Source organism: Dermacentor variabilis, chromosome 8, assembly GCF_050947875.1.
Source record: "Dermacentor variabilis isolate Ectoservices chromosome 8, ASM5094787v1, whole genome shotgun sequence".
NCBI lineage: Eukaryota > Metazoa > Arthropoda > Arachnida > Ixodida > Ixodidae > Dermacentor > Dermacentor variabilis.
In genome coordinates, this window is record NC_134575.1 from 94609840 (window position 1) to 94624360 (window position 14521).

Consider the following 14521-nt stretch of genomic DNA (forward strand, 5'->3'; position numbering starts at 1 on the left):
TGCTGACTACTCAATCTTGTGCGGAAAACTAGCGACGGAAGTCAGAAAAGTTATCACGCCTTGGTCTGGAACGCAAGTTCATACTGCTGGCGGGCATCTCGTAACCCCATTGGGTATGTGCACGGTCAGAGTACAAATTCGTGGGTGTACGTTTCCAGCCAGCTGCCTTATACTCTGCGATTGTTCTCGGGACCTCATATTGGGTGTCGACTTTCTGCGAGAGTATGATGCCATTATAAACCTCCGGAAGCGCACAGTGACTTTTTTGACAGAGAGAGCAGCGAACATACGCGACAATTGCCGACATAACGCGCTTCAGGTTTATGCTGACAGTGTAACTTTACCACCACATGCAAGTGTCCTGGTAGTGGTCGTATGCGACGATCTGCGCGACGGCGAAGGTGTTCCAGAGGACAACTCCTCCCTTATGCTGACTCATGGTGTATGTGCAGCCTGCAGTCTCATTATGCTTCGAGGTGGACATTCTGCGCTCCTCGTGATGAACTTCAGCCAGGAACATCGGCACCTGTTTCGTCGTACTACTATCGCTTTTGCTGAGCCCATAGCAGACGTTGCTGAATGCTTTGCATCTATGACAAAGGACAACCCAGCTCAGACACTCAGCAATATCGACATCATTTCAGGCCTTTTGGAGGAAAAGCAAAAAGCGCTGCGCGAATTGCTACTTCGGTTCAAGGAGTGCTTCGCATCTTCTTCTAAGGTACGCCAAACGCCCATCACGAGACACCGAATAATCACGTATGATGATTCTCGTCCCATGCGACAACTGCCTTATCGCACATCGGCGAAAGAGCGCAACGTGATTAATGCACAAGTGAAAGAAATGCTTGACAATGACGTCATACAACCATCCCAAAGCCCTTGGTCATCGCCGGTGGTCCTTGTCAAAAAGAAAGACGGAACACTTCGGTTCTGTGTTGACTATAGAAAGTTGAATAACATCACAAAAAAAGACGTTTATCCGCTTCCGCAGATCTATGATTCGTTAGATCGACTGCGGCGAACCAGGTATTTTTCATCGATAGATTTGAAGAGTGGATATTGGCAAATCAAAGTGGACGAACGAGATCGCGAAAGAACTGCCTTTGTTACCCCGGATGGACTGTATGAAATCAAAGTACTTCCATTCGGCCTGTGTTCTGCACTGGCCACATTCCAGAGAATGAAGGGCACTGTTCTGACGGGTCTGAAGTGGCACAGTTGTTTAGTATACTTAGATGACGTCGTCTTGTTTGCGGCGACCTTCGAAGAACATCTGGAGCGTTTAGAGGCGGTACTTGAGGCGCTCCGCTCCGCTAATCTCACACTAAAGCCAGAAAAGTGTCGCTTCGGTTACGAAGAGTTGAAGTTTCTCGGACATGTCGTGAACGCCAATGGCGTCCACCCTGACCCAGACAAAACATCTGCTGTTGCTGCTTTTCTGACTCCTCGTGACAAGAAAGCCGTACGCCGCTTTCTCGGTCTGTGGGTGTACTATCGTCGCTTCATCGCTAACTTCTCCCGGATCGGCGAACCACTCATACGCCTCACCCGAGAAGATACACCCTTCGTTTGGACGGATGAGCAGGACGCAGCTTTCACCGAGTTACGGCAGCGCCTGCAGGAATCACCCGTCCTCGCTCACTTTGACGAGGTCGCTGACACCGAGGTACATACCAACGCAAGCAACATCGGTCTTGGCGCTGTACTCGTTCAACACCAGAAGGCGTCGAGCGAGTGATCGCTTACGCCAGTCGCACCCTTTCACACGCCGAAATCAACTACTCCACTTCCGAGAAAGAGTGTCTAGCGGTTGTGTGGGCCATCATGAAATTTCGGCCTTATCTGTACGGTCGCCCTTTCAAGGTGGTGACAGACCACCATTCCTTGTGTTAGTTAGCCAACTTACGAGACCCCTCCGGACGACTTGCTCGATGGAGTCTCTGTCTGCAGGAGTTCGATGTTACCATCGTCTACAAATCGGGCCACAAACCCGAAGATGCGGACACGTTGTCGCGCGCTCCCGTCAAAACTTGTGATAAGGACATGGACGAAGACGGCGCATTTCTTGGGGCCCTCACCGCATCTGACCTGATCACACGGCAGCGCGAGGACGCCGAAATATGACCCCTCATCGATCACCTTAAAGGCAAGAATGTTACAATTCCACGACACATTTCTCGCAATCTATCGACCTTCTGCCTCCGAAAGGGTGTCCTCTACAAGAAAAACTCGACTGCCAGCGACAAAGAGTATCTATTAGTCGTACCTGCCGCCCTCCATGATGACATCCTGCTAGCTTGCCATGATGAACCCACGTCTGGACACTTGGGATTTTCACGTACTCTTGCAAGAGTACGCCAGACGTACTACTGGCCCAGACTTTCTACCATGGTGAAGCGTTACGTGCAAAGCTGCCGTGAGTGTCAACGCAGGAAATCGCCGTCTTTGAAACCCGGGGGGTTACTCCAACCCATCGCACCACCTAGCACACCGTTTGATCAAATCGGCATGGATCTTCTGGGACCCTTTTTCTTGTCAGCCAGCGGAAACAAGTGGATTATAGTCGCCACAGAGACTGTCTAACACGCTACGCCGAGACGAAAGCTGTACAACGTGCCACGGCCTACGAAGTTGCCCAGTTCTTCGTCGATCAGATAGTCCTCAGACAGGGTGCCCCATCATACGTCATCACCGACAGAGGAACTGCCTTTACAGCCCAACTGATAGAAGACATATTCGAGTTGAGCTGCACGCAGCATCGCAAGGCCACTGCCTATCATCCGCACACCAACGGACTGACGGAACGGCTAAACAAGACCATTGTTGACATGCTGTCTATATATGTAGATGTCCAGCATAAAACATGGGATCAAGTCCTGCCGTACGTTACATTCGCATACAACACCGCCATTCAGGAAACAACACAATTCACACCATTCCGTCTTGTCTACGGGCGCGAGGTCCAGACCATGCTAGACGCAATGCTCCCGCACGACACTCACGCATCACTTACTTTTGACGCCGAGCAACTTACTCAACACGCAGAGGAAGCTCGTCAACTCGCGCGCATACACATCACGAAGCAGCAGAGTTCAGACGCACGACGCTACAACCTTCGACATCGGCAAGTTGAGTACCAGCCAGGTGACCAGGTCTGGGTGTGGTCTCCAATCCGTCGCCAGGGCTTATCTGAGAAGCTGCTTAGTAGATACTTTGGACCCTACAAAGTGATACACCGCGTTAGTGAAGTGAACTATGAGGTCATTCCCGACGGTGCCGCGTCGCCTCGGCGTCGACAGCACCACTCGGAGATAGTGCATGTTATTCGCCTCAAACCATATTTCGCGCATTAGGGTGGCGCCAACCCGATATCATACGACTTCCACACTTCCACTTTCTTTTAAGTAAGCATCGTAGTCTAGTAAGCCATCGGGGTCGATGCTTTTTTTTTTCACGGGGGAATAATGCCGCTAGATGTAACGCGCCAGCACTGAGAAAGAAGCGACTGGAACGCGCGCTCGGCAAGAGGTGGGCGCTGAAGAAGTAGTAGTAGAGGCTGAGGACGCCAGCTTGAGTTTTGTGTACGCCATCTTGTACAGCTGTCTGTCTCGCCGACGCCGGGTGCATCTTCATTTGTCTTTTCGTGACAATATCGTGGGTCAGGCGTAAAATTGCGTTGGATAACTGGGGTTTTTAATGCATTGCTTCTATGCGGACTTCGCCGAGACTGCGCTAATCCGTTGTAAGACCCGGGTCATTGCAAAATCGGGGGACATATAACCGGGGTTCCACTGTACTTGGTTGGAAGTGAATGTCTTACTCAGTGCAACTACATTACAGTCAACTGAAAGGGCGCACTAACTAGACGTAGACTAAACCGTTCGTTCGAGCTGGCCTGTAAAAAAAAAATTTAAGGGTTCTCGTTGACTGTGGTAGTTGCTTTCCTTGCCTGGATTCTACTTTGACACAATGTTGCCACTGTGACGACACAATCGCTGTGAGAAGTCATAGCTGTGAGTTCCAAAGTCATTTCAACAGCCATGTGAGGGCTCATTGGGCTATCACTGTTGATGCTGGCTCTGAGGTTCTGCCTTAGTGGCCTTTTATTATGATTTTGTTAGTGTTCAAGTGATGGTGGTGTGATGTAAAGAGTGGCTCAGCTGAAATTCCATTTAAACCCTTAACATCAGTGAGAATTTGAAAAAGATTGATTGAAGTTTTCTTTTCCTTTGTCTTTATTTAGTTTCTTCTAAAAATATGGATACCAGAAATGCCTAATGTGCTTTTACTGCTCTTGTTGACAAAAAAAAAATAGCAATAGAAATTGTGTTTTATTTATTGATGTGCAACCTTTATTTATTTATTTATTTTATTTATTGAGGTAGTGCAACCTTTGTCATGACGAGTTGACTTGTCATCTGCAGTTTAAAAGAGTGCTGACATTTATTTCGGTTTTTCAATTCATTGCATTAAATTAATCCGGACCTTGAAAACCACAGAAAAGAGTGAAGCAAGCCTCAGAGCGCCCTAAACAGTCTACTTTAATAGCTTTCCGATGCTCCAGTTTTGCTTTTTTTGCTTTTTTGCCTTGATGCCCTGATGCAGAAGACAATTAAATGCCAGCAGGACATAGTGACGTTTCTTGCACTCGCTACTGCTCGCTTTGTCAGCTGTTGGGCTGTTACTCATTGCATGGCCCGATTCAGCAGCATAACAGACTATTGAGCAAGGCGGAGCGAGTACAAGAACGCCGCAATGTCCTGCTCCCACGTGACTGCCTTTCGCATCTGTATGCCGCAACACATACATCTCGTCGGATACCAAACCCAAAACTGGTCTGTAGAAAAGCCGTTTTAGTAGACTGTTTAGGATTTTCTGGAGCTTCTTCTGGGGTGTCAAGGCCAATGGGGGGGCGGGGGGGGTTTGGGCTGACATGCGTGGGACTGGCTGGATTAAGTCTAAGGCGACGTGTAGATGTAGCTCGTCCCCACTCTCCAGTACATGCAAAGGAGTGCCACAGTGAGTTCGCTGACTCACCAGCAAGGCGTAGAGCCAACTCCAGTTACGTTAAGGACGAAAGGGGGTTTATGACCTGTTATGTACGAAAAAGACATACAATAGAGGGGTCACAGCACGGGGGTGGCAGTCGCAGACCACGGGTGAAAGCTCTTGGGAAGCCCACTCAGCCACACAGGCTCTTCCGAGCTAGGTTCACCACGCAAGAAGTGCTCTGCTCAGAAAGGCACGGGATCAAGTGGATCCTCGTGTTCGACAGCAAAAGCACCAAAGGTGAATCTGCTGGGCGAAGGCGCCTATGCACCTCGATGCTAAAGGAAAGACATGCTGAGGAGAGGGCGAGAGAAGCTCACTCTTCGGGCACTGTTCATATGCGTGGCTCATGGTGTAACATGAGGCGCGTGCACAAACAGCAGGCTTTGCATCCCGCCAGTGCTAGAGGTCGTGGGGGACGTCACGATCCGAAGCAAGCCTGGAATGGCGTGTCGCCAGCGATCGCACGGGCATGTGGCTCAAGTTGCATGTGAACCAGAGACGGGAATCCAAGGTGTACCCGCAACAATTAATGCAAACAATGAAAAGCAAGAACTGTCGTATCGATAGTCCTTGAAGATCCATTTCAGTAAACACCTTTCTCTCAAGGCCACGCTGTGCTTTTTTTCTCATACCTGCCTTTCTCCTGCTTCTGCTCCTCCTTGACAAAGAGCTAGACGCCTTCGCACTGTTTGAACTTGAAAAAGCTAGCTGCCACTAATTCCTCGGCGCTTTCGCAGCTGCTGAGCAGCAAAGAGCTAATTCACGGAGTGCTGCTGCATATGATTTTTACCCACTAGATTTCTGCTAACCATTTAAATCATGGCATAAAGGCGCTATTCCTTGTTTCAGTGGGAAATAATTAGTTAAACAATAATTTAATCTGAACAGTCCTGAATACATGCCAAGTGGGGCCTGGGTTTAAGCCGAGGGTGATGTCGTGAAAATTGTGAGTTGTAATTTCGTGGTGCCACAAACTGCCAATTTATGCACCAATCGGCTTGGTTTAGTGGAAGCAGGATTGACTGTATAACCACGGAAACAAAGCTGAGCACATTGAGCAATCTCCAGTGCACAGCAAAGTCAGTGCTTTTGTCTAATCTCAATTGACACATACCCTTGTTTGGCGCACAGGTCCGCGTGCTGGATTGATTACTTTTGGCAGTACTGTCACTTTTAGCGAACAATGGTTTACCAAGCCAGCAGGCAAAGCAGTTTTTGCACAAGTGAGGCATCCTACCAGATGTTATGGCATGCTAAAGTTTAAGTAATCAGTAGAGAGTAGGAATCAGGGTTAAAAGAACCACCAAGAACAACAAAAGGTACCTCGTCAAAAACCCCAGTTGGCCGAAATTAATTCGAAGATCTCAGCTGTGGCATCATTCGTAACGCCTGTGTTGTTTTAGGATGTTAGGTACCATAATCGGTCCATCAATTTCAGCACGAAACCACAGTGCATTTGGCGTAGATATTCAGCTTTCGCTATAAAGGATTATCTAGTCCATTCTTTTGTGCCAGAAGGAATTTAGGCTTCCTGCTGTGATTGCTGGCCTGACAACCTGTTACATCAAAAAAAAAAAAAGAAATAGTGGCCAGAATTTGTTATCAGTACCAGTTCCACACCTGAACCTGTAATTTTGCCCTCTTGCTTTCTCATTTCTTGTCCGTGTTTGCATGGTAATTTTTCTCACCACTTCCACCAAGAACAAAGGAGACAGAAATTTACAAGTCGTAGCTAAGGGCTACTTAGGACTATGCTGCATTTATGCCATCCTCAGGCACCATGAACTCCAATCAGCTATTTTACTTATTCCATAGGCAAGCAGGCCACTTCACCAGTGATGGACTAGCAAGAGCACATTCACTTGATGTGCAGGAGGCACAGTCATTGACAAATTTTTTAGACATACTTGATTATTGAAGCATCCCAGTGGTACCACCACCCTCTCCAGAAAACTAACGTATAATGTGTATAACTGCGACCATAATTGCTGACGTGATCTGCGGGCATGATCTTGCAAGGATGGCGCTATTCAGGTTGTCATCTGTACCCTTGTTTTTGTTGGTAAGGTGCATTTATGGTTCTCCACCTGCTGTATGGCAGCTGCAAATAGACCTGCATCCACTCAGCATGAAACCATAACCACCGTAATATTGGCCACCAACACTTTGCAAAGCAGCACTGGTTAGGCCTACCAACAAGTGTGGCATATAGAAAAATTCACTGCTGGCTTGCGTGGTGATGGTCGGCGAGTATTTGCAGGACGCTTGCCGCTAATATGCTGTGGCTTATTAATCATCGGATCTGAGATGATGCTCATGAGTTAGGTCAAAGGCCTTAAAGTGGCGTTTGGGTCTGTGGGCAACGAACTGGGAACTACTGTGAACAGCGGAGCTTTACGAAGGTTGTCTGTGCAAGCGTGAAATTGTGAGATTATTAGGGCTTGACAATTTTCATTGTGACTCGAGACTCTCGAGACTTCGGATGCTGATTTAGTGGAGCACACGATGACCGAGAACTTTTTCACAGAGAGGGACATTACTGTGTTATTTTTTTTTCCTCCATAGATGTGTCTCATCCACAGTACCTCCATATTTTTTTGCACTCTGCAGTCCTGGATCAGGCCTGACAGGTCAAAGCCCACGCATCCCTCACCGGCTGGGCAAGAAGGCCGCACCTGCTGCTCCAATGGTGCCACAGCCACGGGACCGCAGCTCCATTATCATCGGGTCTGGCCAGTCGTCTAGTGCAGACAGCCGTGCCGGAGCACCGCTGCCCACTGGTGGAGGAACCCTCGGCCGGCCACGGCCGGCGGCCAAACCGCAGATTGCCGAGAAGCCAACCACACTGCAGCGCCGCTCCCTTGAGGGCGTCGTAGAGGGAGGAGCCACAGTCGCGGGAGGCACTTACTCGACCCTGTCCCTGGAACGCCGACCAGGGCGGCACCAGGTGGCAGGGGCCATGATGCGACCGCAGCCGTGCGAGCGGCCCTCTGTGCCCCCACCGGAGCGACCCAAGACCGGAAGCCTCGAGAGCGCGAATCGGAACCACGCCCCGGAGGCCTCCGTGACTGCGTTGCAACCGTCGCCGCGAGACACCGAGAGGAACAACGACGCAACCAATTTGGGAAATGGCCACGGTAACAGGAGTGGCCAGCAGCAGCAACAGCAGCAACAAGCCCATTACCCTGACAGTAGACTCGAGCACAGTGCAGAGAAGATTCTGGCGATGTCTGCAGACAGTGTGATGTTTGTCGCAAGGAGCAACGAAAACGGAACCACTGGCAGTAACAGTAGCAGCAGCAGCAGTAGCAGTGTTGAAGGTGCAGGGAGGAGGGATGACCCTGGAAGGCGCAATTCTGGTGAGAGGCCCTTGTCCCTGGACCATCAGGAGATGCTGTCATTTGCAGACGAGTCTGACTCTGAAGACGGCAGTTCCATTCTTGTGTCTCCCAACGGCAGTGGCTCTAATGGACCAAATGTCATGTGGAAGTCATGCATTGCTAGCCTTCCTGGTGATGAACATGGTACTGGACCTGTCCTCCTCCGGCGTTCACCCTCCAAGACAAATGGTGTAGCTCCAGAGCGTCCCCAGCCACTGCAGACAATGTCTGGCTGCAGCGACACATCGTCATTGCCCCGTCAAGCAGATGATGCCCGCTGGAACTTCCTGACCGCAGCCGAAGAACAGCCAGTTCCTGAGCGACCGCCGAGGTCAAGTCCATCGGCAGACACATCAACGACAACCTTTACGGGCATGTCGGAGATGAAGCCATCGAGGCAGTCGCCTGTCATGGATGCAATACACACAACAGGCCCTCCACCAGACCTCATTACGTCTTCCGAACGACCAAAATCTGATCCATCCTCCCCAACTAAGAGCAAGCTGGAAGGTGGTGCTCCCAGCCCTGTGCCGATTATGCCAGAAGCAACTCGTCTGTGACGTGCAACAGTCCAGCTTGAAAAACATTGTTTGTTATTACCCCTTCCTATTCCTTTTCTCTCTGGAAGCTAGATGCTTGCCAGGGGGCATAATTTTGTCTTCAGGATGCCGTTGAACCTGTCTCCTGTTTTCTTTTACTGTCCTTTCATCCAGAAGAACACTGGGAACTTTGACATTTATTTTGATTATTATGTGCGCAGGTACTGCTATGCACATTTCTTCTGAGGTGTCCTGCTGGTTTTGAGCTTGCTCCTGATTGCAGCTCACGGGATACCGGGAATTATTTTTCATGGTTAATTTTGTTCTTTCCTCATGTGCATTGTCAAGAAGCAATGACAAGTTCTCTGGGCGTGCTTTTGAAAATGCACTGAAGGTTTGTGTGCTTTTGTAAAGGTGCAACTTCCCATGCTCTCTCAGGCGGGCTGACGACATAATAGCCTGCCACTGCAGCATGGCTTGTATGGAACGACTGCCACTCTTTCTCTTTTCTCCCAAGTGCAATCAGTCAATCGTGAATCAATCACGGGTGTGCAACTCAAGGAGCACAGTCATAGAATGGTGCAAGAAGCAGGTCGGACTCAACAAATGGATGTGGCATCAGATGCAACTTCACGGGCTCGAGTATAATTTGTCGTTGAGCCGTGGTTGTTATTAGTGTCAGTAAACGTAGTGGATTCAAGCCCTCAGGGTGTTACTGCACAACTTTGTTTCAGAGGAATTTTAGTTTAAGAGTCTTGGTCGTTAGAAAGTACAGTCCTTGTTTGTTGGATTAAGCAACTTTTGTATCAGTACTGTGCTCTAAAAGCAAGCGAACGGATCAGTTATGCTGATTGTGGCGATTTCTCGTCACAATCGCTCGTGTGGATTGTACACATTGATTTTCTGGCGCCGTGTGAAGCTGTGTGGAATCGTCTCACTTCAAAGTCATAGCGGTCAACATATTGTCGTAACCACATCTAGTTTGGCTCTGTAACCTTGTGTAAACTTTTGGACAAAGCAATATTGCCAAGTCAGCATGCTGCATATATACCACTATATAAGGGGTGCTCAACATGTTGCAACATAGTCCTGGTTTTTTCCTCCTATTCTGGCTGATGTATGCAGAGTTTAATTGAATGTTACAGGAAATGCTTAGACATTGTACTAGGACTTTTAACACGCCCTGGTAGCTTTTCCGAATGGAGAGATCATAAAATTGTGAACCTCGTTGTCTTGTTGCTATTGCCATAAGGAAGACTCTTCTTAATCTGGCTGATAGGAAAGTGCTATCTACTGCAGTTTAAGGAAACTTATACTGTAATCGAAAAATTGGATCCACCAAGTAAATTTGTTTGAAATGGCTGCAGATACAGCAAAAGAGATGCAGCTCAATTCTCAATATGAGCTTGCTTCTAAGGAATGCTGAAATCCATTTCAAACTACAAGAGCAGATGTTTGCTGTTTTACATGCAGGATTGCAAGACTACTATAACCTTTTGGACCCATGAGAGATTTAAATTAAAAACAAAGTTAGTCATATGAAAGGCCCTGTAATAAGATGTCAGTCTGAGCAAGCATCTCAAGGACTGTTTTTCTACATTTCGCTTCTTCATAGTTTAGGAGCGGTCAGGTATGCTTCCTCGTTGTGCTAATGTGTTGTTACGTGGGTGCTTGCATTGTTGCTGTGATTGTTTTAGAGTGCGTTAGCGCCATTTGTTTCTGCACTCGCATCTGTTGCGTTTGATTCTCGTGGTGCAAGTCTTGCACATGTGAGCCAGGTGACTTGAATTTTATCAAAGGGCAGAGTTGCTCCACGAGTGGTTCGCTGGTCCCTTTCTTCCTTTTTCCTCAAGACGGTCACAGTTTAGTCCAGGTCTCCAGTGACTCAAATTTGTAATTTTCGTTAAAGCAATAGCATGTGAATGTCCCGTGTGTCGTCTCTTCTATGTTTGGAATAGATTCCGTCGTGTCCTTATTTGCAAGAAAGTGTGTCATTGAATTAAATCCAAGAAAGCGTTCATTTAGACTGGGTGCGCAATGCACACAGTGTTCTAAAGTTTACGCTTGTCTATTTGTGTTTTGGTGCCAAGGCGGCGCTCTAAGAACAACTCTAAGTTAAGTCTTCTTTGGGTCCTCCTTTGACGGCAAGCAAAGAACTGTGTTCCCACCCTGTATATACATTTTTTCAGTACGCAGTTCGTGTACTTCCTCGACCATGGCATGTATGCTGCGTCATTACAAATTCGGTTCTGTTGTCATAATGGATGCTGCACGTTTTTGTTGATTCCACATTGGACCTCATGTACACCGAAACCATGATGACGCTAGTCATCGATAGAGAGTGATAATGGTCTTGCTGTCAAAGTTTTGTGTTGTGTTGTTCCTGTCCAAAGTATGCTTTCCTTTTCTTCCTTCAGTCCATCTAAGCAGAGCTTGGGAATGCAAATTTTCTTATATCGGCAGAGCCTATTTAGAAACCTGACTGATAAGCTGACTTTCAGTGGTGAGATCCACAGACAGTAACTTGCTATTCGACTAATATTCTTCTTTTTCTGTTGCTTTATTTTTTATTTACACAATAAGGGCTTCTGTTATTGTCAGGTGGATGACTGTGCAGTTGTCGGCTTTCGTGATCATTTTGCACCGACCATGTATGCTTGTTTGACACACTGTTCATTTTTTTTTTCGCTCTCGTGAGGATCATAGAGGTCCTTGTGTTGATTGCCCTTGTATTTGTTCCTTCACTTTCAGTTTTACGTACATTGCAATGCTAGTCATCGAAACGTCGTGATGCAAATTGTTCTTCCTGGGGAGCAGGATGTGCTCACCGCAGGCAGTTTGTTATCATAGTTGAACTGCTGAACAAAATGTCTGATCCAACTTAACAAGCTGCTTGTCGCTAGGTTGGAGCGTCGTGCAGTTTTATGTGGAATCACAAGTGTGAAGAAAATGGGAGAACATCTGTGTGTGTGTGTGTGGGCTTGATTATCCTTCTTTTGTTAAAATGTTGCACCAGTGTATCACAAGTGCGCCATTTTCTTTTTTGTCATACACATGTGACGGAAGGTGACGCAAATGCTGTTGCTATTAAAATTGTTTGAAAGTTATGTGTTGGCCATTGATTGTTGAACGCATATGGCAGTACCTACGAGTTGATCTCGGCCAGCAAAGAAAGCTTTGTGCTCTGCAACGTGTTGCTTTGAATCAATTAACTCTGGGGTTCTGACGTGTCAAAACAGCCATTTGATTGTGAGGCATGCCGGGGTGGGGTACTTCGGATTAATTGTGACCACCAGGGAATCTGACGTGCCCCCAACGCCCGGGACACCAGCATTTTTGCATTTTGCCCCCATCGAAATGTGGCCGGGATTTTATCCTGTGACCTCGTGCTTAGACGTGCAACACCGTAGCCTCTGGGCCACTGTGGCGAATGAACTTGTTGCCTTGCGGCATAGCTGTAATGCCCCAACCACTGGCACGCGCTGGAAAGCTTCGGCGCGCGCCGAAGGGTCAAATGCGTCAAAGCGTCGGTCGGGAACTCGCTGAAGCGGAACGTCGCGCAGCGATTATGTCTACTGCCGATGCTAGAAGTTTGCCGACGCGCGGCGAAGCTGCGCCGGCGTGCACCAATGAGAGGCTGCGACGCCTCGCAGGCGTCAACCAATCGGAGGCTGCGGAGCCTCCGGCTGCTAGGCCTGTAATGGCCGACCGTGCGGAGACGCCGGCACCAACGATCGTCCGAGTTTTTTGGACGCACGACGCGCGCGACAGTGTTCCTGAAAGACAGTGTTGTGATAGTAGGCCGACAACGACACGATCAACCGACCGACGACCGTGGGTTGTGGCAGTGCGACGTGGATCCGAAGCGACTTCGAACGACGCCGACTAATCCAACCTGCCCACTGGGTTCCGTCGGGCTCGGTACGATCGTCTGCTAAAACAGCCAACCGAATCACGATTGCCGCAACGTCTGTGCTTGTTGTATGTGCATAATCTTGTGCTGAAAACGAATGGAAACACGTTTACGAGCTCCGAAGTCTGGATAATCAACACTCGCCTATTGCCGATGTTGTTTACGTTACGCGTAGGCCTAGCGCGTCCATCGAGTTCGTAACTGGCGAGTGAACGAACTCACCTGAGAAACTCTGTCGAAGGAAATGAATTTTCAGGTCCGTTTGGTGCTGCAGTGATTTAAAATATGGCACTCTTGACTTCGTGTGACCTGTGATGTGGTGAATGAACCGTGTCGAAGTTGGGTTGGTCAACCGCGGCGTGTTTCTTGAGGTGTCGGTTGACTCAAGTTTAACGGGCAAGCTCTGCGCTGTTTCCAGTGGTAAAGATAACTTCCGAAAGCGAAATACACTAGTTGCCGAACTATTGGAAGTACTTACATAATCAGCCGTGCCGCCTGTTTCAGCTGACACTGCGCTCTTCTATTCGGCATGTGAATCCAGTTCAGTACAAGTTCACTGTACTCATTCACTCACTTCTTTCTAGTGCGTCCGTCTTTTGGGCTAGTCGGGCATAAATCGCTCGTGAAGTAATCAAGAACACTGACGCAATGAAGCATACGTGACAACGCAGTCATGTTTGAGTCAGTGTGTCGTTATAGTTGAGCACTGCAAAAAGAAATTATCTGTTTGCAACGTGTGCCCTGTGTGCAGTGCATAGCAGGACCTGCATCATGCAAGACCTATGCATGTAGCAGCGTATACCACGATTGCTTCGATGCCCGCTTCAGAAGCAGCAAGTACTGAGTCAATGAAACTGTAATTGATTTTTTATCTCACTTTTTGCTTATGGAAAGTGTAGATGGTGTGAGTGCATTGTGGGGAAGGTGAAAAGGTGTCATCAGTGTTTTGTGCAGTCAGTATGCTTAAACTGCTGGAATCCCTTCAGCCTCTACTAAAATGTTTCTTGCTGCGATACTATAAATTGTAGTCAGGACAAAGATCTACTCAAAACCAAGTTACTAATGCATCTGCGGAGAATGTGTTTGATTAACAAGTTAACGCTTCCACAACAACAATATGCCGATGCACAGCATATGTGCTTACAATAAATACATTCCGTAAAGGTGAACGACTGGGATCAAACTTTGTAGTAGCACCGTAAAAAGTGCCGCCATGCGTATCAGCCACAACGAAACTGCTGCACGTCCAACCTTCTTCCTTGGAAACACTTCTATAAAGACTGTTCGGGCCCTTCCCATCCTGGGTGTAGCATTTAGCTGTTCTCTCAACTTTTCCGCATATGTCACCAGCACTGTATGTAAGCACCGGCCCTTTCTTGGGTTTGTGTCCCCTGTCTCCCTTCCCTGATGACCTAAGGTTTTCCGAGCACTCTACACTTCTATCATTCTGTCACGACTTGAGTACTGCTCATCAGTATAGTTCCCGTACCAAACTCGTGACGCTAACAAGCTTAAGCTTGTTCAGCGCCGGACAATACGCACCCTTTACTCCCGTGTTTTCGGTTGTCACAAGCTCATGCCAGCCTTCGAGGATTGCCTCAAACCCCTCAAGTAGCACACCCTGCAACACCAAC

General features: G+C 48.2%; 1 protein-coding gene across 1 annotated transcript in view; it reads left to right on the top strand.

Moving 5' to 3' along the window:
• Positions 1-12081, top strand: part of LOC142590420 (uncharacterized) — a 184607-nt gene extending 172526 nt beyond the window's left edge. The window contains exon 16 of the mRNA XM_075702516.1: positions 7666-12081. Within this exon, the coding sequence (XP_075558631.1) occupies positions 7666-8995 (1330 nt within the window). The 3' untranslated portion in view covers positions 8996-12081. The remainder of the gene's footprint in view (positions 1-7665) is intronic.
• The last annotated feature ends 2440 nt before the right edge of the window (positions 12082-14521 follow it).